At 35.7% G+C, this 25,657-nt stretch overlaps 4 protein-coding genes across 5 annotated transcripts; 2 read left to right on the top strand and 2 right to left on the bottom strand.

Moving 5' to 3' along the window:
• Nucleotides 1-8,112: 8,112 nt before the first annotated feature.
• On the bottom strand, nucleotides 8,113-9,532 carry LOC125189445 (protein FAR1-RELATED SEQUENCE 5-like). The gene is made up of 4 exons (XM_048086722.1): nucleotides 9,524-9,532; nucleotides 9,313-9,425; nucleotides 8,357-9,151; nucleotides 8,113-8,236 (listed from the first exon to the last, which is right to left on the bottom strand). The coding sequence occupies exons 1-4, from the start codon at nucleotides 9,530-9,532 to the stop codon at nucleotides 8,113-8,115; spliced, it is 1,041 nt and encodes a 346-aa protein (XP_047942679.1).
• A 2,041-nt stretch (nucleotides 9,533-11,573) lies between these two features.
• LOC125189104 lies at nucleotides 11,574-18,565 on the top strand. Of its 2 annotated transcripts, none has more exons than XM_048086306.1 (10): nucleotides 11,574-11,824; nucleotides 12,013-12,214; nucleotides 13,243-13,477; nucleotides 13,685-13,854; nucleotides 14,640-14,782; nucleotides 14,925-15,102; nucleotides 15,206-15,785; nucleotides 16,210-16,322; nucleotides 17,400-17,643; nucleotides 18,140-18,565. In XM_048086306.1, exons 2-10 carry the CDS (start codon nucleotides 12,024-12,026, stop codon nucleotides 18,365-18,367), a joined length of 2,082 nt encoding a protein of 693 aa, XP_047942263.1. In that variant the 5' UTR covers nucleotides 11,574-11,824; nucleotides 12,013-12,023; the 3' UTR covers nucleotides 18,368-18,565. The 2 variants fall into 2 exon arrangements, with proteins under 2 accessions (XP_047942263.1, XP_047942262.1); XM_048086305.1 differs by having other exon boundaries at nucleotides 11,575-11,824; nucleotides 12,016-12,214.
• A 1,982-nt stretch (nucleotides 18,566-20,547) lies between these two features.
• On the top strand, nucleotides 20,548-21,740 carry LOC125186609. Its single transcript, XM_048083009.1, has 3 exons — nucleotides 20,548-20,658; nucleotides 20,959-21,183; nucleotides 21,214-21,740. Exons 2-3 carry the CDS (start codon nucleotides 21,042-21,044, stop codon nucleotides 21,615-21,617), a joined length of 546 nt encoding a protein of 181 aa, XP_047938966.1. The 5' UTR covers nucleotides 20,548-20,658; nucleotides 20,959-21,041; the 3' UTR covers nucleotides 21,618-21,740.
• A 1,681-nt stretch (nucleotides 21,741-23,421) lies between these two features.
• Nucleotides 23,422-24,719, bottom strand: LOC125191279 (protein PLANT CADMIUM RESISTANCE 7-like). Its single transcript, XM_048088793.1, has 4 exons — nucleotides 24,377-24,719; nucleotides 24,126-24,197; nucleotides 23,762-23,974; nucleotides 23,422-23,669 (listed from the first exon to the last, which is right to left on the bottom strand). The coding sequence occupies exons 1-4, from the start codon at nucleotides 24,681-24,683 to the stop codon at nucleotides 23,593-23,595; spliced, it is 669 nt and encodes a 222-aa protein (XP_047944750.1). The 5' UTR covers nucleotides 24,684-24,719; the 3' UTR covers nucleotides 23,422-23,592.
• Nucleotides 24,720-25,657: the final 938 nt, after the last annotated feature.

The raw sequence follows: 25,657 nt of genomic DNA, 5'->3' as shown, positions 1-25,657 counted from the left end.
GGGCTTATGATGACTAAATTCTTACACCATATCTAGCTTTGATAGTTGTTGCTTTCTGCAAATAAAAATCTAGCAGTAGTCATGTTGGCTGTTTTGACTTGCTACTCTTTTTTCCAATGGTATTTGTAAATCAGTCTGGTTCCTTTATGCCATTCACCATGAAATGAAACACGAAACTGAATATTGTCAATCCTTTGGCTCCCCACCATGGCTCTAGTATTAAAAAAACAAAAACACATAAAACAGAAGAAAGAAAGATCGATGAAAATGTTGAAAAGAAAGTGAAAGAAAGAATTGAGCACAAGATAATAAAATAACATTTTTTAATGAATTAAATAAATAGAATAAAGTAGAGAAAAATAAAGTACTCCGTCCAAATAACCATTTCTTGGACGGAACATGATTTTAGCAACTTTATTTTGTGTTGTTAAGTGGAGAGAGTAAAGTAAGAGAGAGGGAATAAAGTAGAGATTAAGGGGTTTCCATTTTAAGCAATGAGTCATCTTGATTGGGACAAACCAAAAAGGAAAGTGAGTCATCTTCAATGGGATGGAGGGATAAAGTTTTTGATTTTTTAATAGGACTAATTATAGATTTATATATAAAAATGGGGGTGCACTAGGGTGCCACTATAGTTAAAATAACATCATACCACCAATATCCACCCTTAGATCTGGAAATCCAACGCTCAAGATTTAATTTCGTGAACAGAATTGAGATTGCTTTCTAGTGTATATCGAATTGCTGTCGGGGGCATTTTAGTCATTTCAAACAGATTCAAATTAGGGTTACCCCCAAAAATACCGTCATTCTCCAAATTCGCCTCTCTCTCTCCCCGACTCTCCAAAATCTCCGATTCTCCAAAATCTCATCCCGCCGCCTCCGCCTCTGCCTCTAAATCCCACCGCCTCCGCCTCTACACCGTGTAACTTCAATTTCCAGCCACGACTACACCTTGAATCGCGCGATTTAGGACTAATTTCTGGAATTCCGAACGCCTAGAACAAGTAAACGGTGAAAACAGTTCACAAGGTATGTTAATTGGATTCCGTTTAGGGTTGAACGAAATAGGTTTCCAGAATGTTACTTTGTTGCGAATGCAGATTTATGTCTTGTTTATTGTTTGGATTTGAGGTTTTAGTCTGTTTTTGGTTATTTTTGAAATTTTATAGCTATTTGCTCCATGTATGAGGGTTTTTTGACACATTGTGACGGACTATTGTGATTTTTTGTCTATTGGATTAAGTATTGTTGTACTCGAAGTGAATTGCTAATTTGGTGATTTGCTTAGTTGGTGATTTGCTTGTATTAATGTATAAAAGGGGTTATGTTACTACATGATTCATTTTGTGGATAATTTGGATGTTGCTTGAATTGGTGACAATATTTGATTGATATTATTGGTTTAATGCAGTGTAAAGACACATTAAAATGACAAGAAAAAGAACAAGGTCAGAGGTAGATGAAGAAGAATATAGAAGAGATACAACTGAAGATGAAAATATGAATGAGGAGGAACTAGAAGCTGAAACAAGCACAGGAATAAACACAAATGAAGAACTAAAAGGACCTGGAGGAGAAGGTATTATGATAAATCTTGCAGTATTACCTGTTATATATTGCAGTGAGTCATTTATAATAATGCAGTCTTGTTTGTTATATATTGCATTGGTCAATTTAGAATAATGCGTCATCATCTTGCAGTTTTGCATGTTAATTGTGGGGATATTTAAATATATATTTACTGGAAGTGTAAAAGTGATATTTTATGTTTGTCAGAGGTATCATTTAATCTATTTAGAATAGATAACAGTGTTCAAAATCTAAGCATTACTGTATAGATTAAATGAACTTTTGCTAATTTTGAATTCTGTTTCAAGTGATATTAGTTATAGCAATTATTGATAATTCATACCTAAATCATGACATGATTAGATACTTATCATTCTACTAGTTAAAATGAGGGACCAACAAATAAGATAATTTATGTCATATTGTTGTGTTGCTTGTTATACATTGTAGTGCAGCATTTAAAATAATGCAGTCTTGTTTGTTATAGATTGCAGTGCACCATTTAGGATAATGCATCATCTTGCTGTTTTGCATGCTATATTGTTGTATTGAATGTTATATATTGTTGTATTGCTTGTTATACATTGCAGTGCAGCATTTAGAATAATGCATCATCATCTTGCAGTATTGCTTGTTCTATATTGCAGTCCATCATTTATAATAATGTAGTATTGAAATAATTTTTTTATTGGTGGTTTTGGTAAGATTAAATAAGGGTGTGAATGTCCTGCTATTCAGATTAAAGCCAAAACTATTTGGAAATACCATGGAGTATTTAAATGGAAAGCAAAAAAGGGATATAATTGACTTGGGGTTCGGGGCAGTTCTGAATTTCAAGTTAAATCACATACCTCCAAAACTGGGGTTCTGGGTTGCATCATACTTCAATCCCATTACTTGTGGGTTACCTATAAGAGGGCCGGGGACAGAAAGCAGGATGTGCATCTGACGCTTGGTCTTCCTAAAGGACTACATCGTATTGAACGGAAACTCAGGAAGCATGATTTGTCGTGGATGGAAGTCGTTGCCAAGTCTCTTAAAAAACCAAGAAAAAATATATATGTTGATGACATTGCCATCCTTATGTTGAATGAGGTAGATGGTGGTGACCAATTCAAGAGACTCATCTTGGTACTCATGGAATACTGTTTTATAGAGACCCCAGCAGATGAACCTGTTATCCCAAAGATCCTACATATCTTGGATGATATGTCAATCATCCATGACTACAATTGGTGTGAATACGTCATCAATGTTCTCTTAGATGTGCATAACAGATGGCTGAACTCTTCTAGCAGATACTACACTGGTCCAATCGTTTTCCTTGTGGTAAGTGTAACTTTCTTATAATTTTTTTTAAAAAAATGCATATACTAAAGTTTTTTTTGCTTCTGTATGTCAGGGATGTTATGTGGACAGGATGATAGTAGGAAGACGAACAGTTGAACGACGTTTCCCATCAATTAACATGTGGGAGTTGGAGGCGTTAAAAGCAAGAGAATCCCTAGAGATCAATGCTGGTGGATTTGGGCTGGGTTACTATGATGACCGGATGCCACAACAACTTGTTGATGATGACAAAGCATTAATCTGATAGCAAGAACAACAAATCTTAGATGAGTTGAATGATATGGCTGGTCCTTCAACTTCAGCAGAAATAAAGCAGCAACACAACGAGGAAAGAGAAGCAAGAAAATTTACTGCTGATATCTATCGTGCTGGAAATCTTTTGGCTGATGGAATATTCAATTTTGTTGCTACGTTACATGCACCACCGGAGCACGTACGTGAAATGCATAGTTTTAAGGTAGCATCTGCAGCGGGGTTGATAATGCTGACTAATGGAAAGAGAGAGAAGAGACGGATGAAAACAAAAGATCAAGTTGAAACACTTGCACAAAATTTGGATGACGAGGATCTGCAGAATCCTGACTGGCTGGCAGCAATCGAAAAAATGATGAGTGCTCTAGATAAAAAAAATTGAATTGAAAAATTATATGCCTAATTGGAATCTGTTTGATGATGATGACAGTCAAGTAAGTTTTTATTATTGATAACTGCTGGGGTTTGGTGCCCCTTGCACAGCGGAAGACTTGTACAAAACAAATAAATCAGACACGGATCTATTTGACCGATTATGCGATTAATCAATTCACATGTTAAACAGATAATTGCATGTTAGAACACAAATAATTCATGCTTAGAAAATATAAATCCTAAACATGAATACTACGGTTTAGAGTTACCGATTTGATTCTCCAAAGAATCGTCGATTGCTCGCGCCTTCTCCACGTGATGATCTTCAATACTAGACCACGGATCTTCTCTCTGGTTCCCGAACTGTATCTCGATATCAGGGTGGGCTGATCTTATCAAAATACTAGGACTCGAATAAAGAAGACAGAAGAAATCCTTCTCCAATTAGGAGAGAAATTCGAACTCCTCTAGGTAGAGGGGGACGAAAATTATGAGTAATGATAATCATGATTTCTGTCTCCTTTATTCTCCTATTTATATTAAGTTTCTTTTGGGCCCAGACAGGGGATCTATGGAAGGTTTTGAATATGGGCTCGCCCAATTAGCTTTTTACTAATTAAATTGAACCCACAATTTAATACAAGCTTATATTGAAATATTACGAGCAGCCACTACAGAAGTAATATTGAACTCTCCCCATCCAAATCCGAAATTACAAGTAATTCGGGTTTCCACTTTGTTTATTATTTATTTCTCGCGCTTAAGATATAAATGTCCATTAATTAATTAATGTTTGCTATGGACTTAATTAATTAATATCTTATTAATTTCAAGAGTGGACTTAGCAAGAAACATTTATTTATTATTCATAGAGTAATAAAACTCCAACTGGCCAGTTTTCCGAATAATAAAACCTTGTTCGAGCTCCTCTTGAAGACATTATCAAACGAGACTCACCTCGCGCACGTTTCAACATAATAGCAATCCTAGCACCGCTAAATATTAATCACCACTACCCAATATATCGGGATTATTGGGTTGCGAAAAACCCGCACCATTTGATAAGTCAAAGTAGTACATAATCAATACCGTATGCTCAATGCTAACATATGTAGATTAAGAAATAGTATTTTATCAAGACCTAGTCTTTCAGTAGATAGCATAAAGACACGTCTTGCTGTTAGATCCGTTCAGTGCTATACCACACCAATGTCATCTTATTTCAGTAAGGCTTAGAAATATGCGGACTGACATTGCAACCTTTCACGATAGGTAGCCAAAGCCTATCTAGGTTGTGAAATTCTTCTTTTTCTTTTGCAAAGCATTGCATAGATCTGACCGTGTTACCTTAAAGTGGACAACGCCCACAACCGGTCTACTAAGCAAAAGACTTAGACTTTGTTTACTTCTTATGCATTTAAATGTTTTTAAAACATCTTATAAATGCACAAGCAAACACAATGTAATAATAATAGTGATTCTATTCGTGCGAGACTGCTCGAATAATACTGAATCGGGTTAAAAGTGGATTGTAGAGTTTTACGTATACAAACAAGATTCTATTCGCGTGAAACTTGCTCGAAACATGCTTTTAGTATACCAAACCTAACAATAACAATATGTGGTTTATTTATATTGTATTTGAAATTTCACTACACTTTTGCAATTGGAGATTGTTCGTAATGGTGGTTTTATGGATATGCAGAATGTGCAAGCGCAAGGTGGCCAGTCGAGGAGTGAGAAATCACCTGCTGCAGATCAAAGTCGTGGAAAGGAGAAGATGGGTGATGCAACTGAAGTAAGAAAGGAGCCTTCACAGCTACGTGCTCATCGAGCCCAGCTGCAGCTACTGCAATGAATGAGCCTTCAAAGGATAAAAATGATAGTACATCAGCTCCTGCAGAGGTATGATATACATTGCATAACACAGTTTGAATTTTTGCAGATTACTATATTATATATTTCACATTATAATGCATTTGTGTTTGTGGCTATTGTAGAATGTCTGTCAAGAACCTTCGAAGCCTCCACAAGGAGTGAAACCTGCAGCTTCAAAGGACACGCAAAAGGCTAGTGCTGCATCGAATATGAATGATCCTTCCAAAGAAAATGAGGAACAGGTATATAATGCATCTTGCCAAATTATACTATGCATTCTTAAGTTTAATAATTGTAATATTGTTTGTTGTAATTTCCAACAGGGACAAAAAAAATCTCCACCCGTGACAAGTCAAAACATAAAGTAAGTGATGCAATCAAATCTCCTTATGCTGTGCGTGCAGTTACGATGTCAAACAAACTGACGGGGGATGAGAGAGAACTGTATTTTTGGATGATGAGTACTGAAATCAATGCCACGTATATTTCGTAAGAAATTATTTTTAATACCAAGTGTTTATTCAATAATTGTACAGAATGATAACATCCTACATTTTGTAACAGGGAGCTGATTGTATTCAACATCAACAACTTCAAAATTACTCATGCTCAACTAATGTCAATGCTGCCATATGCAAGGATCCATGTTGCAGTCATAGATGGGTGGAGTTGTTACTTAAATTTGAATGAGAATTTCAAGTCCCGTACATCACCCAACAGATTGTTTCTGTCTACTTTCCCCTCTGTATGTCTCAAACACTTAATGCATATTAGACTTTTCATATGGTTGTCCTAATTCTTATTTTCTTTGGCTGCAGAATGGTACAGTTGTGGACCTAAAGACTGATTGGAGCAATGATCAGACAAAGACAAAGGAGGTCTTTCATGAAAGAATCATTGATGAGCTCAAGTATATCCAAAACTTCAAATGGGAAAATTACAGTCTGGTAATAAACTATCAATACATTGAACTACAATATGTTTCTTAGTGGAATGCAATTAAATATGCTCATTGTTATGCACCGGGTTTTTTTCCCTATATATGCAAACGACCACTACTATGTGGTTTGTTTTGATTTCTTGAAAGCAACAATCTGCGTGATAGATAATGTTAGATCAGAAGAAACTGATGTTGGGGCTAGATATGGCGACCAAGTCTATAGGCTGGTAAGCAAGCAATGCTATATATGTTATTCTGCAATATACAGTATATAAATATGCAAATCTCATCAGCTTGACAATTCTTATTTTATAAATTGCAGATATATTTCTTTGTCTACACTCTGGAGACATGTGGTTATGCTAGCTACGGTCGCATGCTCCAAAAAGGAAATGTGAAGATTCTAGAAATGAAATGGAGTGCTAAAGAAGATACTACAGATTGTGGCCTGTATGCAATGCGCCATATGGAGACTTATATGGGCATGAAGGTCACTGACTGGAAGTGTGATCTGACAAACAAACAATCAAAGCCTCTGCAGCTTCTTCGAGCCAAATATTGTACAACAATGCTATATAACAAGAACAATAGGGCCTTCAGGTGTGTCAAGATTGCCTCACATCTGTATACGGAGGCAAAAAAGACGAGACCTATTGATGTGGAGAATATGGTAGCAGAGTACAAGAACAAACCATCTTGGCGTGCCTCACAATGACAATAGGGTGTATGGCTGCTGCAATGATGAATGAATGTTTGAATGACTGTTGCAATGAAGTCTTGGATGTTTGAATGAACTTGTGCTGAAACATTTGATTTTACAGTTTTCTTTTGGGGTAGACAATGTAACTGAATTAATTTGATTTGACTTTTTATCCATAATTGTTTTGATGGCAGTTACTTATAATATGTTTGCATGCTTAATGGCAGTTACTTATAATATGCTAGCACTTGAAAGCTAATTATGCTTTGGTTGTAGAGAATATTGACTTTCAGGTTGTGTACCACCTAGCTATAGTTTCGTTCCATTAAACTACATCAGAAAGAAAAATTGTAACAATAATATGTAAACTGCAACATTGTTGTCGTAACACATCAACATTCATTGAATAAGACTGCAATATAGTATTGTAAAAATTTGGAATTAAAAAAGATTGCAGTTGGACTATTTACTAAAATGAAAGGCAACTTGGAAACAATAGTTTAAAATTAATATTTAATCCTACTGTCTTGTGAAATTAATGAAGTAATAGAAAGAAGCAAATAGTGTGTCTGCACTCGTTTCATTAGACTGCAATATATCTACACTAATACTGCAATATCTTCTGTATAAGACTGCAACCTGATAATGTAAATATGAACTAACAATTTTATTTTCCTTTTTGTCGACCACAGTTCCTAGAGTCATGGTGACCAAATTCTCCACATTTTTTACATTGACGCAATGGTTTGCTGTTTAACTTTATAGCCTTTTCCTTCGCGGACACCAAACGGCTTTTAGAATCACTTTTTGAACCTTTGGTGGACACAACTGATGGTGGCTGTACTCTAACCACAACTGGCTTTTCAGCAAAATAGAAATCTTTAACTGGCTTATCCTTGTCTGCTGAAGATGGTTCATGGATTCTTGTCATAAGACTCTTCCCAAGCTCATCAATTCCAGCTGAAAACAAATCAATGATGGCACTATCACCATCAAATTTTTTCATGTAACTGAAAAATATGTCAGCAACTTTATTCTTTGACAGCTAGTTTGGATCTGATAGAATTTCAGGATCTCCCAAACTTCGAGCTGGTCCACGAATAACATCAGCTAAGGCAGTCTTCAACCACCTCACATGGAAGTACTTATCAGGTATAACATTCAAAAACCTGTTCTTGAAAATCAAAAATATATGACTACAAAGAAATCACTCTCTCCCAAACAATTTGCAAGAACAGGAATACGAATCCTCACTGGTTGTGTAGGTGATAACCCAAGATTTACTATACTTGTCCTTTATTGTGGAGATCTCTAACAGATCATCTTTCAACAAACCATCAGTGCTACAATGGTGCAATGCGTCCACTATCTCACGTTGCACTCTCTTGAACATGTGATCAGTGTACTTTGTCACAACATGTTTTTCCAATACCAACTGACTGGAGAATGGTGGTATAATTGTTGAATCCATATAATCTAACTTCGAGCTAGAATTTCTTTGTGCAGCCAATGCATGATCAAAATTCATGATGAACTCAACTAGATTGGAGCGACGTCTTGTGAATGTTTTATAGAAGCTATTCTCAGACTCGAAAATAGACGTCGTCCTAATAAGAGACCCCATGGGAAAGTCTCTAAAATAGACAAGGACCCACATCTCTCTATTGTCAAACATTGTTACAAACCACTCGACATGAAGAAGCTCATAACGCTCCATTATCCCCATCCATGAATCTTCAAACTCTTCCGGCTCTAGTACCTCAGACCACACACAAGCACTGATCTCTTTTTTCAACTCTTCAGTTTCTAGAGATCTCCTTGGAATTTTGTCGGTAAGTTTAAGCATAATGTGCCATATGCACCATCTATGCTTTGTATCCACCAAAACATCACGAATAGCAGCTCTCATACCTCTATCTTGGTCAGTAACAATCATCTTAGGAGCTTGATCCACGGATTCCACAAAATGCTTGAAGAGCCATGAATAAGATTCTGTGGTCTCATTGGATAAGAGTGCAGCTCCAAATGTGACTGGCTTTCCATGGTTGTCCTTGCCCGTGAAGGGATAGAATATCATGCAATACCTGTTTCATACATATAAACGGTAGACTGCAATATTAGAGTCCTAAACTGCAATATAATACACAATAGACTGCAAATATTAGAGTCCTAATCTACAAAGTTATCCAAACAGAAACCTAACACATAGAATGCATAATTTATATATAAATGAACAAGGCATTACCTATTGGTATTGTATGTGGAGTCGAAGGAGACAACATCACAATACAGTTGATAATTCCGCTTAGATATTGCATCACACCAGAAAAGCGATTTCAACTCATTTGAACTCCCAACCTGATAATGATATGTGAAATCAGGTTATGCCTTCTTTTTCCTCGCCATTTCATCTAACAACATTTGTGCATCAGAACCTTCGACATAAATTTTTAGACCTTGGACATAATTCCTAAGTTCTGCCACTGTGATTCCCACAGTGTCTAGCCTCCCAAGAACTCATTCAAGAATTTGAATGTCATGGTGGGTCCAATATTGGCTTTCGTGCAGTCCCATATGAATCGCTTGTGTACTTCACCCAACCTACGGTTAATATGCATGTAACGTCTAAAAGGAAGTTCAATCATACTATGATTGTGAACTTCCACAAATTCTTGAACAACATAACCCACAAATCCAACCTCAGATACATACTTGAGTGATATTCGCGCCCTACATTCACACCTTTTGGATGTGCATCTACATTTGGTTATAAAACCCTCTTGTGCATGCATCTGGTCCATTTCAATCCCCACCTTCAATCCCTCTCTGTTACAAACAAGGTATTGCCACGTAACAACATCTCTAGTAGATTTTGATTCCACGTTTACGCACATCGAAACCAGTTTCACGCCCATAACCTTCATAAAAGGCAATGCCCTCATCTAATGAATGTAATTTCTTACCAACATAAGGACGGAGTTCGTCGGGGCATGCTGACACACATGCAACTGGTTCAAATGATAAAACATGAGGGAAATTAGTTAAGATACAATTGACTGCAATTAACAATTAGGTGAACAGCGATATGATACACATAAAATAGCAATTATTGCATACGAAAATCTGACAGCAATATGACAACAATTACTAAAACTACTAAACAGAATCAGAATGAGCAAACTACACAATTAGTACTATACAATCAGAATATAACAAAACATAACTAGGCAATCAAAATATAACAAAACACAATCAGAAATAGCAATTAGAACAAACTATGCAACAATATAACAAAACATCAAGATGTAACATGTAACACAACAAGACGTAACACGTAAAACAACAAGATGTGACACGTAAAACAACAAATCATACAATACAGAATCAGAAACAGAGCAATATTCCACCAAAACTTTCCCTACAATCAAAATCACAAAATACTCTTCAATCTGACAAAATTGGCAAACAATCCATCACTAAATATGACAATAATCCATAGTGCGACAGACAACACATGAAAAATTGATCGAGAATTGAGGTAATGACGAAATCCACCTGCTGGAAAAACATCCAGATCAAAATCGATAATTGATTCACTCATATTTGAACGAATTTGTAATGAATTGCAGAGAGAGCAGAAAATCGATTGCACAGTGATATGATTGCAAAGAAATAGCTGAAAATTCTAGAGGAATCAAATTGAGATGGATCGCACAGTTCGTGTGAGTTTGGGTGATTGAATAGGTCAAATCGAGATGAACTCAAATTGGATTGAAGCCCATTGCGTGAAATCGAGACTCAAAATCGAGTTTGCTGGGTAATTTGCAGAAGATACCTTGAATTGGCGTGAATTGAGAATGGTGGTAAGGAAAGTGGCATGAAGCGTGAATTGTTTCTGTAGAAGATGAAAAAGAGATTTCCTAATTTGCCCTTTAGCATTATAATTTGATTAAATAAAAATAAAATGAGCTGCCAACCATCCAATTTTTAAATCCTAAGACTGAAATTGGTGGTATGGTATCATATTAAAAGGGCTTGTCATGCACGTCCCTATAAAAATGTATGTATACGCCCTTTCGCCCTTGATTTGGTCATATGAATATTCTAATGCAGCTAATTACATATTTTAAATACTTTATTACTACCTCTATCCCTGAAAATTTGATACATATTACCATTTCAGTCCGTCCCTGAAAATTTGATACACTTCACTTTTACCATTTTTGGTAGTGGACCCCATATTCCACTAACTCATTCCTACTCACATTTTACTATAAAACTAATACTTTAAAAGTAGGACCCACATCCCACCAACTTTTTCTACTCACTTTCCATTACATTTCTTAAAACCCATGTCGGGTCAAAGTGTAGCAAATTTTGAGGGACGGAGGTAGTAATATGCAATTAATGAATGCATTATAAATTCATATAAAATCGTTATAAAGAAGACAATCGTAGAAAGCGAAAGGATATATTCACACGTTTAGCCAATTCTCAATCCTTCCTGGTCCCACCTACCGCCATACTCATCTCACTTTCATCTTTCCCGTCAAAGCTAAAACCCATTTCTCAATCCTTCCACCATTCCCCTCTCTACTAATCATTCAACTACCTTCGCCGATAACGAACCTATCAAACAACTCCGAATTCTTCACCAACCACTCTCGCTTAAACATGTGGATTTTTGAGGTGTTGACGACATAATTTAGTGCCCAAATTTCATGTCTCTTGGTTATCGTTTCCATCCTTTCTCAACAGTAAGTTGCTAACCCTTCCCAATTCGTAATCAATATGCTTTTACACATGCTTTTAATGGCTCAATTATTGATCAGCGGCGATTATAGTTCAGTGCCGTTAACCAGTTTTAACGGATTTCTAATTGTTAATCTGTTTTGGCTGTTTTGATTTTTTTGATTAACCTAGTTGGCGCTAATCTGAAAATAAGCAGGTGTAGAAATGGCTATGGTGAACAAAACCCGAAATATGTTGGAGGGTTTAGTGAAAGAAGGGTCATTTAAGTGGCTGACTAAAAGGCAAAGTGCCTTCGATGAAGACATTGAGGATATGGAGCGGTCTCCAACGGCTGGGAAAAATTGGCTCCCTGAGCTCTCCCTTACGGCAAATGTTGTCGTCCGCAGATGCTCCAAGTTAGTTCTTTGCTCTGTTTGCTGATTATTCCCCTTTTTAAGAGGGTGTTTACTTTTGAGGATTGACCTAGATGGATAAAAATAGTAGTATAGGTTACTCTGGTATCTACTAAGATGGATTGAAACTTGATATATTTTAACATTTGAGCTAAATTATGTGTCTTATCAATCATGATAAGTAAATACCCTCCTAATTGTACCTAAAGTTTCTGAATGTATCTGTCAGTTCTGATTGTTGATGAGTATATGGTTGCATTCTAGTATTGGTGCCACAAAAGGGTGGTGGGAGTGGATTATTTGGGTAAGTGCAGGATTGTTGTGTAACATCTTAAAGGGACACATGAGAGGATCAAATTTCAACATAATATCAGCTATACATTACTGCAGAATAGATGTTGCACCTTGCATTAGCATGTCACGAAAGAAACCATTATCCAGAAAAGGCAGCCCCCATATAGGTTTTAGGCAAAGTGCTCCAATGGCCAAAGGTACCTATTGTTAATTGTTTCAAATGTTTCAACTAGGCATCTGGATTTCCTGAATAAAGGATATTTATGATCTAAACAATACACTTGAACCAGTTGCTTAGTTTTTATTCTAATTTCAGTGAAAAGTTTACAATGTAGGATGCTTACTAAGTACATTTGTTTTTAATGTTTACTTTGGAATTTTCCATTGAATTTTTGTGACTTTGGAGCAGTTTCTGAGTGTTGATTTATACTGAAATGTGTAATTATATTAGTGTGCCCTCATAACCACAGTTTTTGTTTCTTTCTGTATTCAAGGAGAACATACACGTTTTTTCTGAGCTTATATGATGCTCCAACTGATAGACCCTAATAGAGTTTAAATGCTCCCCTTTACCTTTAAATTTGAATTGCTATAGTCTGCACTCTGTATAGTACTATTTCTAATTTTCTTTAGACCCCTTATAATTAAATATTTAAATGAGAAAAATGAACATTTGCTTTTCCGCGTGCTTGCTGTTATGCCTTCAATACTTATTAGCTTTATGCAAAATGATGCAGAATCCTTGGCCTTTCTTTGAGCCAACTTCGAGAAAACTTCAATGCAGAGGTTTCAGATTTTTTAAAGCATCAGTCAAGCTTTGCAAGGAACTTTTTGGAATACTGTTGCTTCTTGGCTCTTGCTTGGTCAATACATGTAAATGGTTATTTGGACGACAAGAAATTTCGACGTCTCACATTTGATATGATGGTTGCTTGGGAGTTTCCTGAGGCTTCCAGTGAACCATATCTGCATGTACGTTTTTTACTGTTTGTGTAGCACTGTAGCAGGATCACCTCTCATGTGAAGATTGATTACTATCTGACTCAGACTCTTAGTTCTATATACCCCATTAAACTAAATTCTAAGGGAAAGATTGGGCTTCATTCAGTACAATAAAATTAGTTATCACACCATATCCTTCAACTTGTAATGTATTGTATGGCCGTTATTTTATAACAGGCAGATGATGATGTCACAGTTGGGGTTGAGGCTTTTTCTAGGATTGCTCCAGCAGTTCCCGTTGTTGCTGATGTGGTTGTAAGTGATAAAATTTTTGAGGTGCTTGCCGGTTCGTCTAGTAATCGACTTCGTTTCTCAGTTTATGATAAGTACCTCATTCGGTTAGAAAGGTAATTCCTGCCACTGGCATTCTTCCGTTCAATCTCCTTTTCTACGTGGAAAAATTTCTGCTAAACCTAGATCTGTTTGCTTCTTGCTGGGCTGTACCCTCCGTCCCATTTCATTAGGGCTTACGGTCCGTGCAAGACATACGGATATTGAATAACAAATAGTTTATAATAAAATAGGATAGAGAAGGTAACTTTTGTTTAATAAAGTACCCCAATGGCAAGTGGGCCCAATGACATATGATGTAACTAATGAATTATGTTGGGGTATTTGTTATTCATTGAAATTCTATTTTAGGTAGTAGCGTATGAAATGGGAGGTCCAATTAAGGTAAGATGGCCTGTTGAACAGAGGGAGTTTATATGCATACGAGTGCATGTACCAAGTTAGATATTACAACTTTTGTCAACATAGTTTGCATCCACAAACTATGTGAAGTGGATTTAACATTGTTGGTGGTACGAGTTGTGCTCATCTCTTAGCTTATGATAGTCACCATACTAGGATGAGGGATGAGGCTTTGATGTACATCATTGCTAAATGATTAAATCATTAGTAAGCTTTAGACAAAAAGGATCCTAGGCTATTGGTGAAGGTGTTTAGTTAACAACCTTACTGAAATATAAAACTTACTGTTATCTTTATATGCTCCTGTGGGATTCCATGATGTTGGAGGATCAGGAAATGTTTAAGAGAGTTAGAGTTAATTTTGCTCTACTAGTATTTTAACCGAAGTTGTTTGTTCTGTACTTATATGTTCCAACTATCATTGGTACAAGTTTTTCAGGGCAATAAGAAGGTTGCAGTCCCAATCTGAGTCATCTCTCCTTTCTTCCATACGTGCTGGAAGAAGGGAAAAAATCCTAGAAGTTGATGGAACAGTTACAACTCAGCCTGTTCTTGAGCATGTGGGTACTTCAGCATGGCCTGGTAAGTCATTGTATTTCCTACCTTATGTTGATAAAAATAGCTAGGAAATATGTGTATAATGGGGAACAGAGACATAAATCTATGGAGGTGTGATATTTTTCTTAAATATAGATGGCTATGTAACCTATGTTTGTCATTGCAGGCCGGTTGACTTTGACTGACCATGCTCTATACTTTGAAGCTCTTTTTGTTGTCTCTTATGATAAAGCAAAGTCATACGACCTTGCTGATGATTTGCAGCAAGTTGTTAAACCTGAGCTTACAGGGCCGTGGGGGACCAGGCTTTTTGACAAGGCGGTCTTCTACAAATCAAGTGTGCTGTAAGATTATGTTTCTTATACATATTTTTTCATTATACACCTGCTTTCTTCCTTGCTTTAATGTTCTGGGGAGCATATAGGTTCATTAGGAGTTGTTTTGCAGATCAGAACCTGTTGTAGTGGAGTTTCCAGAGCTTAAAGGTCACACACGTCGTGACTATTGGTTAGCTGTTATTCGTGAGGTTCTCTATGCCCATAGATTTGTGTTGAAGTTCCGGATCAGTGGCCTCGAGCGAGAAGAAGTGCTTCTGAAAGCTATATTTGGAATTATGCGAGTTCAAGCCCTTAAAGAAATGAGTTTCACACAGCCTCTTTGCTTCGATGCTCTTCTTATGTTCAATGTGTGTGATCAGCTTCCACTTGGTGACCTGATTCTTGAAGAACTTGTGAACACATTGGCCAGTGGTAAGATGGATAAAAAGAATGCAGGGACACCTGGAAATGGGGTTTACTCAAGCTCTGCTTTATCTATTGCTTCTAATTTGGGGTTTTCTATTGGGAAAAGCTGGGGATTGGTTAATGGTAGTGGACCAGTGGTTGGCGAAATTACTGTTGGGGAGATGACGCCTTTGGAAAAAGCTGTTAAAGAAGCTAGATGTAGCTATGAGAATGTAGTGCTTGCTCAAGCTACAGTTGATGGAGTTAAAGTTGACGGGATCGACACCAACTTAGCTGTGATGAAGGTATGACATGTTTACTAAGTACATTTCTTGTAATCAAATCCTGTGGGAATTATTATGATTGGCAGAGGCTAGCTCTTTATTGCCCACTGTTTTGATGTCATGTGCTAATGTGATAATAAGGGGTGTTTACTTTGAGTGATGGAATAGATTGATGAAAAATAGGATTGAGTTTTTGAAGGATAAGATGTTCAAACAACCCTCAAAAGCAATCAATCCATCAAAGTGCACAGTGGATTAGTTTTATAAATACACCCTATTGGCAAAGTAAACGCTCCATAATGACCACGACTAAAATTAGGTTGTTATGATTGGATAAAATACTTCAGAGATATTTCCAGGTCTCTCTCCCATTTGATTGGTCTCATTTATCTGAAACACTCATATTCAAAAGTCACTGTTTCTGAAGATTTACGTGAAACTGCAGGAAGTACTTTCTCCCATGACAGAAATTTGGAGTTGGCTTGTTTTCTTGTTCTCCTGGGAAGAACCTTCCAAATCTCTGGCCTTCTGTTTGGTCTTCACCTGTATTATCTGCAAGTGAGTACATTTTTGTGAGACCATGACAGTTCAGATAAAACATGTGCGAAAAAGATGTGTTGCCTCTCCTACAATCTTGCTTGTCTGTTTCTCATGATTCAAACAAAATAACTCATGAACTTTTTCCAAAGTCAACCAACCCCTAATAAGTAATATTTCCACATATCATTTGATTGAGAGTATACTAATAGTTGATTATATTATATTATTATTTCAAATTATTTGTTTAGAGCCCAAGCTTAGCGTGAAAAGAATAGTACTCCCTCCGTCTCACTTTAAGAGTCCCGGTTGAGTTCGACACGGGTATTAAGAAATGTAAAGGAAAGTTGGTGAAAAAATATAGTGGAATGTGGGTCCTACTTTTTTATATTAGTTTTATAATAAAATGTGAGTGGAAAAATGTTAGTGGAATGTGGGGCCTAATACCATTTATGGAGTATTCCAACCGGGACTCCTAAAGTGGGACACCCAAAAATGGTAAACCGGGACTCCTAAAGTGGGAAGGAGGGAGTAGTATTCATTATGTTTTATTTATTGTTCCTAGATATTGCATAAAGATGGGTTAATTCCACAATTTTAGGTGAAGGGATGGTGGATGGTTAAGATATAACATCCCTAAGAGGTTAAATTCTGGCTAATTCTTACCTAAACTCATAATTATAGTAAATTTTGTGTTTCCCTAAAGTCGACCTCAAACTCTGTTTTCAAAAGACATATCAAGACCTAAATTTTAGTTATTGATTTCAGCAAGCTGGATGAGCACCTAAGTCATACAACTTTTAGGTACTAGTGATATATTTAATGTATAACAAAAATGTTCTTATACAGGCTATGCAATGCTTTCCTTACTTCTCCTTGTGAGCTGTACTAGTTTGAAGGTCTTATGTAGCAGAGCTAATTGTTCATCAAGAAGAATGATTTCCTCTATCTTCAGTTAGGGCCAGGTGTCAATTATGTAGATGCTTCTGCCTGTGAAATGATTGACCCTAACTAAGCTCCTGATTGTACATTTACATTGAATAGATGCAAGTAGAAGGATAATCCCTTATTAAGCTAATTCCTACGCTTTGTTTGCAGAGGGTGGATGAGCTATGCTTTGGCAACATTGTTCATCTTTTTTGCAGTATTCATGTTGCTCACACGGTATCTTGGGCAAGGAATGCCTATTGATGAACTGAAGGTAACAGCTCCACCTCCAATGAATACGATGGAACAGCTTCTGGCTGTGCAGAATAGTATTTCCCAAGCTGAAGAGCTAATACAGGATGGAAATATACTTCTATTGAAATGCCGTGCCTTACTACTGTCCATATTCCCACAGGTATTTTGTTTTCTTATCTTTGTTCTCCTGAATTTTGTCATTGAAGACTGGTATTACCAGTCCTATAAGCCAGAGAATCCCTAGAATAATGCTGATCTGCAGCAGACATGCCAGTCAAAAGGGCTAGAGCTTAAGATTCATGTTATATCATGTCAGCCTCAGTCATAGAGATGAAAGCTGAAAGTGATGATTTAAGGTTACTGGTGCTGTTAAAATTAAAAGCTGGAAGTTGTACGTTCCAGATCACTATCATTTAGGTGCTAAATAGAGAGGAAAAAGTTAAATTCCTTGAAAAGTTGGTCTTATTATGTAGAGAAAAAAAACAATAAATTTTCTGGTAAATTTTGTCTGCTTAGCAATGACAAGATTGAACATGGGATGAACTGCAGCCTGTCGTTGTTATCGTATTTATGGCTATATTCTTGAGTTTACATGTTTGAAGAATTCTTCTTTGATTATTTTGTCACGCATTACCTTCTATATATGCAATGTTCAGGCTACTGAGAGAGTTGCTATCGCATTTCTGGTTCTGGCCTTGCTTCTTGCTCTTTTACCTGTTCGATATATTTTCCTGTTGGTTTTCTTGGAGACATTTACGCGATATTCACCGATCAGAAGACCGAGCACGGAAAGATGGATGAGAAGGTTAAGGGATTGGTGGTTTAGCATACCTGCCGCCCCTGTAATTTTGGAACGAGTCAACCAAGATAAGAAAAAAAGGTGACGCAAATATGATCTTTGGCTTACGTGCTTTTCCCAATCATGTGAATGTAAATGTAAATGTAAAAGTGTAACCGCTAATGTTGATAATATATTTATGTACGTGTACAGTCTCTCATTTGAGTGATTATTGTACGTGTATAGTCTCTCCTTTGAGAGTGATTTTATGATTTTATATCGATTTTTAAATTAAGTAGTAGTATTACATAGTTTTAATAATTGTAGAGTTTACAAATTATAGTAGATTTTAAATTTTTTATAGATATGTATAATTTAGGATGGTAATCGAACCTTATACTGCATATATTTTGATGGTGTCATGTTCAAATGCTTATAGCACCCTAATCTAAGGATGGAGTCCCTAATCCAAAATTAAGATCAAATCTCCATCCTTAGATTTTAAAATGAGTGGATGAGATTAAATCTTACGAATCTCAATAAATAGTAGATAAAATATCAACAAAAGGGTAATATCGTCATTATGTTATCATATGATAATTTTCGTGAATGTTTTTTTATATTATAGTGTATTACTAATATCAATAATATGACATAAGAATATCAACACTAGTACAAGAAAATATCAACATATATTTATTGAGATTTTTACATGGTTTCATTGAGATTTTTACATGGTTTTATTGAGGTTTTTTGATGTATTTGTTGATAAAAATCTGGTTATCAACATTTACAAAAACTAAAATAAAAATATTAAATTTCATCATCCGAACGTCGTCGGAACATATGCAATTGAGATCTCGTTGGAATTCTTATAAAATTATCTTTAATTTGATATATTTTTTGCGAAAAAATAATTTAAATCGAGAGAGTTATGTAAATTTAAAATTTTAAGAACATATGCAATTGAGATCTTGTTGGAATTCTTATAAAATTATCTTTAATTTGATATATTTTGCGAAAAAATAGTTTAAATCGAGAAAGTTATGTAAATTTAAAGTTTTAAGATGATTTTAATTAGAGGAAAGTGACATTGATACCCTCTAATTTTATTTATTAATTTTCTTAATTAAAAATATAATTAGGTGATATTATTTCAACCACTAGATCTTCTAATCTAATGGCTAAGATTTAATCTTATTATAGTGTAAAGTTAGTAACACCTAAACAAGATTTTTGTGCAATAAGATAGAAAATCAAATGGTAATGGAATGATTTACTAAGTTATTTAATGAAATATAAATATAAATGCAAATAAATAAGTACTATAGTTCTAGAATGAGATATATCTACGATATAGATTAATATAAATATACCTCATAAGAATATCAATATAGACTTGCACAATATATACTGTACTATATAAACATCAATTCGAACGTGAGTTAACGTATTTTGCACAATCATAATGATACTTATAATTATCTGGATGAAATTGCCTCTTAATTTATTCGGAGGAAAAAAATAAATATGTTCATAAATTTGTCAAAATTGAATTTGAAATTTGTCGAAACATGGAAGTCAAATTGAAATCTAATTCAAAGTTGTTCTTCTGTTCGGTTTTGATTAAAACATTGTAAAAGTTTTGTAATTTTATAATTTTAGTTAGCAAGCACTTCTTACGGTGAGAAAAGATGATGAAATATTGAAAAAAATATAAAATTTTTGTATACCGTTTATTTTGATGTTGGCAGCTTTCCTTCTTTAATTTCGGTGATAAACTTGTTGCTATACTCTTTATTTTACCAGGTCGATGAGCCTTTGTTTTTTTTTTTTTTTTTAAATGTGAAGTATTCAAGTTATAAAGAATAAATATTCATCATAAGCACGGTTCATGTATGGTAACATGCATATCAGATAGCATTATATTATGCATGTATCTTCCATAATATGACCATTGATGAAGAAAAAGAAAATATACTAACTAATTTCGTCGATGCTAGCTCAACATCCGACCCCCAGAAAGCCGCATGAGTTCATGATCAACTCTAACTCAATCTCATCAAAAACTATTAGTCAATTACCCTTAGATCGACCATGAATTTTCTTTTGTGTACATTTTTTGTAAAATTATAATTTAGAAATTTCACTAAATTTATAATAGCTGTATGATTGGGCTACACTTAAAACTAATTCAACACGTGAATAGTATAGGATTGGTTAAAAATGTACACCAATAGAGTTATAGAAATTTTTTTAATTTTAATATAAAAATAATTTCGAGTGCCCTAACATAATTTACAGCATGAAGAGAGAGGGAGAGAGTTACACAAAAAGCAGCAGCCGTCGTCGTCGTCCTCCGCTGCGTAAAGACCGGTCTATGAGCTCTCCGTCGAGGTTAGTTTTTCTCTCTCACCTTTTTGTCAAACTATATCTCCTTTTTTTTCGCCTCAAAATTCGAAACACAAAGCTACACTTTGCTTCTACTTTTTTGTGTTTTAGGAATTAGCGCTCGAACATCAAAATGAAATTAGGGCTCAAATTAGTTGTTATCTGCTGAATGCTTGCTGTTTTTCTTAATCTGCGCATCCATCCATAGGCAGTTCCTTTATCTTTGATAAACCGCCTCCAAAAAAAACTGCAAAATTGGAGTAATAAAAGAATCATGTGTTTTAAGCGCTAAGTTTTATCGATCAGGATTTCCACCAAAGTAGAAGTAAGCATGGCTGATGAAGACGAGTTTATTGGGCAAATGCACCAAAAACTGGTAATCATGAGTCATGACTGGTCCGATAACAGAATCCAACAATTTTGGGGTGAAGCCGGCTGCGATAATGATGATCCAACGCGAACAATTCGCCGGCCTCTCGAGAGACGAGGAGCCACATGTGCACCTTGCTCATTTTTCCAGGCTCTGTGGGACCATAAAGATGGAAGGAGTGCCCGGTGATGCCATCAAGCTCAGGCTCTTTCCCTTTTCTCTCAAAGACGAGGCCAGGAATTGGTTCTACTCATTGGAAACTGGAACCATTTCCACTTGGGACGAAATGGCGTGCGCCTTCCTCGACAAGTACTACCCTTTGGCTAAAGCCTCGAAGCTGTGGGCGGATATTTGGAGGTTCCGACAAATGGAGGACGAGGGACTCTACGAGGCTTGGGAGAGATTCAACGGGATGCTGAGAAAGTGCCCTACTCACGGTCTTGATGAAAGCGACAAAATTACCGCATTTTATTATGGATGCAACTATGATACCAAACAGTGGCTGGATTGTGCGGCGGGTGGATCAGTGATGAAGAAGACTTGTGGAGAAGCCACAAAAGTTATTGAGAACATGGCTGCTAGTTCGTATCGATGATGGTGAACGAACCCCTGCGATAGATGTTGTCATTGTGGACCATCTCAACTCTATTCACCAGTAGTTGCCTAACATGTTATTTGACTTCAGTTAACTCTGTTTCATATCTTAGTTTGTCTTACTTTTGAGATCATGCTTGGACTTTGGTCCTTGAATGTTTTAGCAACACTTTTGTTATGTTATGGTTGAATTATATATTAGAAAGGTGTGTTGGGTGAATGGTTTGATAGGCTTGTGATGGTAAGGACTAATGATAGATTGTTTGTTTTGAAATGAACTACTGTACATGTTTTGATTTGCATGATCAGTTGGAATTGGATTGAAGACTTAAACACTTGACCTCTGTAGACTTGATAAATTAAAAAAAAGGTGTCTTAGGACTTAGGAATTGAGCCCTTTTATTGTCATGAGTTCACAAATTTTATGTATTTCTTCATTAGTGTGCGTAAATGAGCATGTGTGCATTGGATTTTAGGGTGGTTGAAGGCCGTTTTTATTAGGGGTGAGAATACGGATATCGGGTATTGGGTTTACTCGTACTCAACCCGATATCCGCCGGGTATTGGATACCCAATATCCAATTTTATGGGATTGGGTATGGATTTGGGTATTGAAATTTAAGATAAATCGGGTATTGGGTAACCCAAATGGGTATCGGATATTACCCGAATATCCAATTTATTATTTAAAACATTTTTTAAATTAGGTTTAGCCATTTTGGACTTCAAGAGTTGAGCTAATTTATTTACTAATTACAACTTACTAGGTTAACTTTCTCTAAATTTATATAAATAAATCAATCTCTCTTACTCTAGGTCACGGCTTCTCCAAACTCTCAAGTTTTACATATTGCATAACCAACTCATGTGGTTTTTATATTTTAGTTAATTATTTTGACTTTTGAATTATATTATTGGTTGCTTCTACGGTTTAATTAAATGCGTAACATTTATTATTTTACTTACATATTGCATAACCAATCCCCATAATATCATATCCTTTAAAATAAAAATGACCCATTTTTTTTTAGTTTTATACTACCAAATAACATTAAAGAGTCAATTTGAATATTTCTATATTTATATTAATACATAAAATTTGAATTTTTTTGTTAGTTATTAACACATGTAAAGAGTCGGGTATTTGGGTACCCGATAAATTGGATATGGATACCCGGAGTGGATATTGAAGTACCCGAAAATATATCGGGTCGGATTTTGGATAGACATTTATGAGATTTTTGGATTTAGGTAAAGGGGGGTGGGGGGGGGGTATTGGAGTATTCCCACCCCTAGTTTTTATTTGCCCGCCTTAACCAAATTTGTGCCCAAAAACTTGCATTGCATGCAGTCCTATTTCATCCCTTGTGTCTTTTAGAAAGAAGTTCATCCATACCAAAGTAGCATTATAAGTTGGTATGTCCCCCCAATGATTTTTTGACAAATGGAGATGAAACTAAAAGCGTCATTTTGGAGGACATTTATTGAACCACTTTATGGAAAATTACATCATATTTATATATAGAAATTGTCAACTGTGCATTCTGACAATTCAGCATAGTTATATAATAATAATAATAATAATAATAATAATAATAATAATAATAATAATAATATCGTGTGTACTTTTCACTATAATTTCTCATTTACGTTTGATTTAATTAGTCAAATGGAAGTTCATTTGTCATGGAATAGTTTGTAAAACAATCCCTTTTGAAAACGATTGAATCTTGACACATTGATTCAAGATAACAAATTAATAATACTCCTAAATTTGAAATTACTAATACTCGTAGAATACAATCTTACTCAACGCTAATACAATTATACGTTGTTATATGATGGTTTATTCAACATGTCATGGATTTTACAGCAAATAAAATAAATGAAAACACACTCGTTTTTATGCAACATGGGTGAAACAAGAACATTGTTTAGGGAAAAAATAGAATAAAGTAAGAAAAATAGGCACATAATCACATCATCCTTTGCTGCATTGGAGGAGTCACTCCAAATTGCTGCCGCCTTTGCCTTGCCTCATTTCCCGCATGTCCTTAATTATAACAAAATTATAGTATTCATTTTATTTTGGATTATATAAAATGGAACAAAGATAGAGGTTTGAGAAGGGTGTAGTATGTATACCAATAGAAGGGTCGAAGCCTCTGTCTTTGAGCTCTCTATATTCTTGACAGAGGGAGCAGTACTCGCAAAAGCAATGAATGAGGCAATCTGGCGCAGGGGACTCAACCAGCCCAAACTTAGCTCTCAACTTGCTCCGATACCCGCATGATATCAGGCACGGTACTCCTAAGCAGCACGCGAAGCACGAGTACAGTATTCCACTTGTCGCACATGCTACAAATCGTGGTCAAGATCGTTCAATAAGATGGAAAAGGATATGGTGGACTTTTTTTAATACTACTAAAAATATTTACAAATAATCAAATATGCGATTCTATAATTAATATGTGTAGCTTCAAAGCTGAAAACATGAGTATATTCTTACATGTGCTTCCGTTGTCCAAAATTTCAGCGATCTGCCCGAATGTCACGCACGGGAAACATAGGGTTATGATAGCTGCAAAACGATATATAGATTTGCATAGTCAACAAAAAAACAGTTTTGGTATTAGATGACACTACTATGCATATAGGTGTGTGTATATGTTACTGACTAAATAGGAGAACCCATTTGGTCTATAAATCACACATCAGTTGCTCTCACAACCGAAATTGGACATTGAGTCCGTAACATACCGTTTTGGGGATCTTTCATGCAATCGAAAAGATTAGACTTCCACGGCTGATTTTCCTTAGCTACAATTCCCACTTGTACCCCATGGAGAGGAGGAGGATTAAAAGGAGCCGGCGTTGGAATATTTTGATTTGGAGGGAAAGATTCTGGTGTTAGGTCTTGAGGAGGAGGGAAGGCTTGTGCGGCCACCGGCTTCTCATAACCGTTAGTTGTCGGCTTGGTGAATGCAGGAGGAGGTTGGTAGCCGGGAGGCGGTTTGTAAAGGTCTTCTTCAGGTGGCGGAGGAGGAGTGCCGGTGGTGCGCCCCATTTTGTAAATTTTTGATTTAGAGAATGAATTATTGATGGATATAAATGATATGATTATGTAACTCTTCTTATATAAGTGGGAAGGTATGGCCGGTTCATTCCTTCAATGAATGACAGTAATGATAGACATTAATATATGAAGATATATGTACAAATAACTTAGGAAACGAGTTAAATATACTTGCAAAAACAATGTGAGGAGCACAACTATAGTCTTGGTGAGATTTGAATTTAAAATATTTGACCTAATCCTCTCAGAGGCATAAAACATAGCTTCGCATTCCTTGCGCTTCACTAACGTGGTTGCCATTTTATGCATTTCAAAGTTCTTGTGTTTGTTACCTATTATAAAAATGATTTAATTTGAATCTTGAGAAATTTATTAGTTGTAGTCTTGTAGACTTGTACTAGAACATAAAGAATAACAAAAAAAGTAGTTTAACTTTAAAACTCGAGCATAAATTGATACTAACTTTTTTAATTCAATTTTTCTCTTGTACTACTAGTAGTTACTATAATTCAATTCCACGGTTCCACTATCAATCCGATCAAGCGAAAAAAAAAAAAAAAAAAAAAAAAAAAAAAAAAAAAAAAACATTGGAGTAATTATTTAATGGAACAAACGTCATTTTAAGCCTCATCAGATGATGTCATTTATGTAACCGAACATTTTTCAAACATAGGCTTTTTTTTACCTCTGCCTCAATTTTGATTTCTTTGAAATTAGGATTAGGGGTGAAAGTTCGGGTACCCGCGGGTACCCAAACCCGAAAGTTCGGGTACCCGAACCCGAAATCTCAAAAATATCATACCCAATACCCGACCCGTATGTGAATTTGGGTACCCTAATACCCGATGTGGGTACCCGAACCCAACTAATCGGGTACCCATAAACCCGGAATTGTTATATTTAAAATTTATTCTTTTATATAAATTAAATTGTGATGAGAATAGAAATTATTAAAAATCACACAA

This window comes from Salvia hispanica, chromosome 5 (assembly GCF_023119035.1).
Source record: "Salvia hispanica cultivar TCC Black 2014 chromosome 5, UniMelb_Shisp_WGS_1.0, whole genome shotgun sequence".
Classification (NCBI taxonomy): domain Eukaryota; kingdom Viridiplantae; phylum Streptophyta; class Magnoliopsida; order Lamiales; family Lamiaceae; genus Salvia; species Salvia hispanica.
This window is presented reverse-complemented; position numbering and strand designations above follow the sequence as displayed.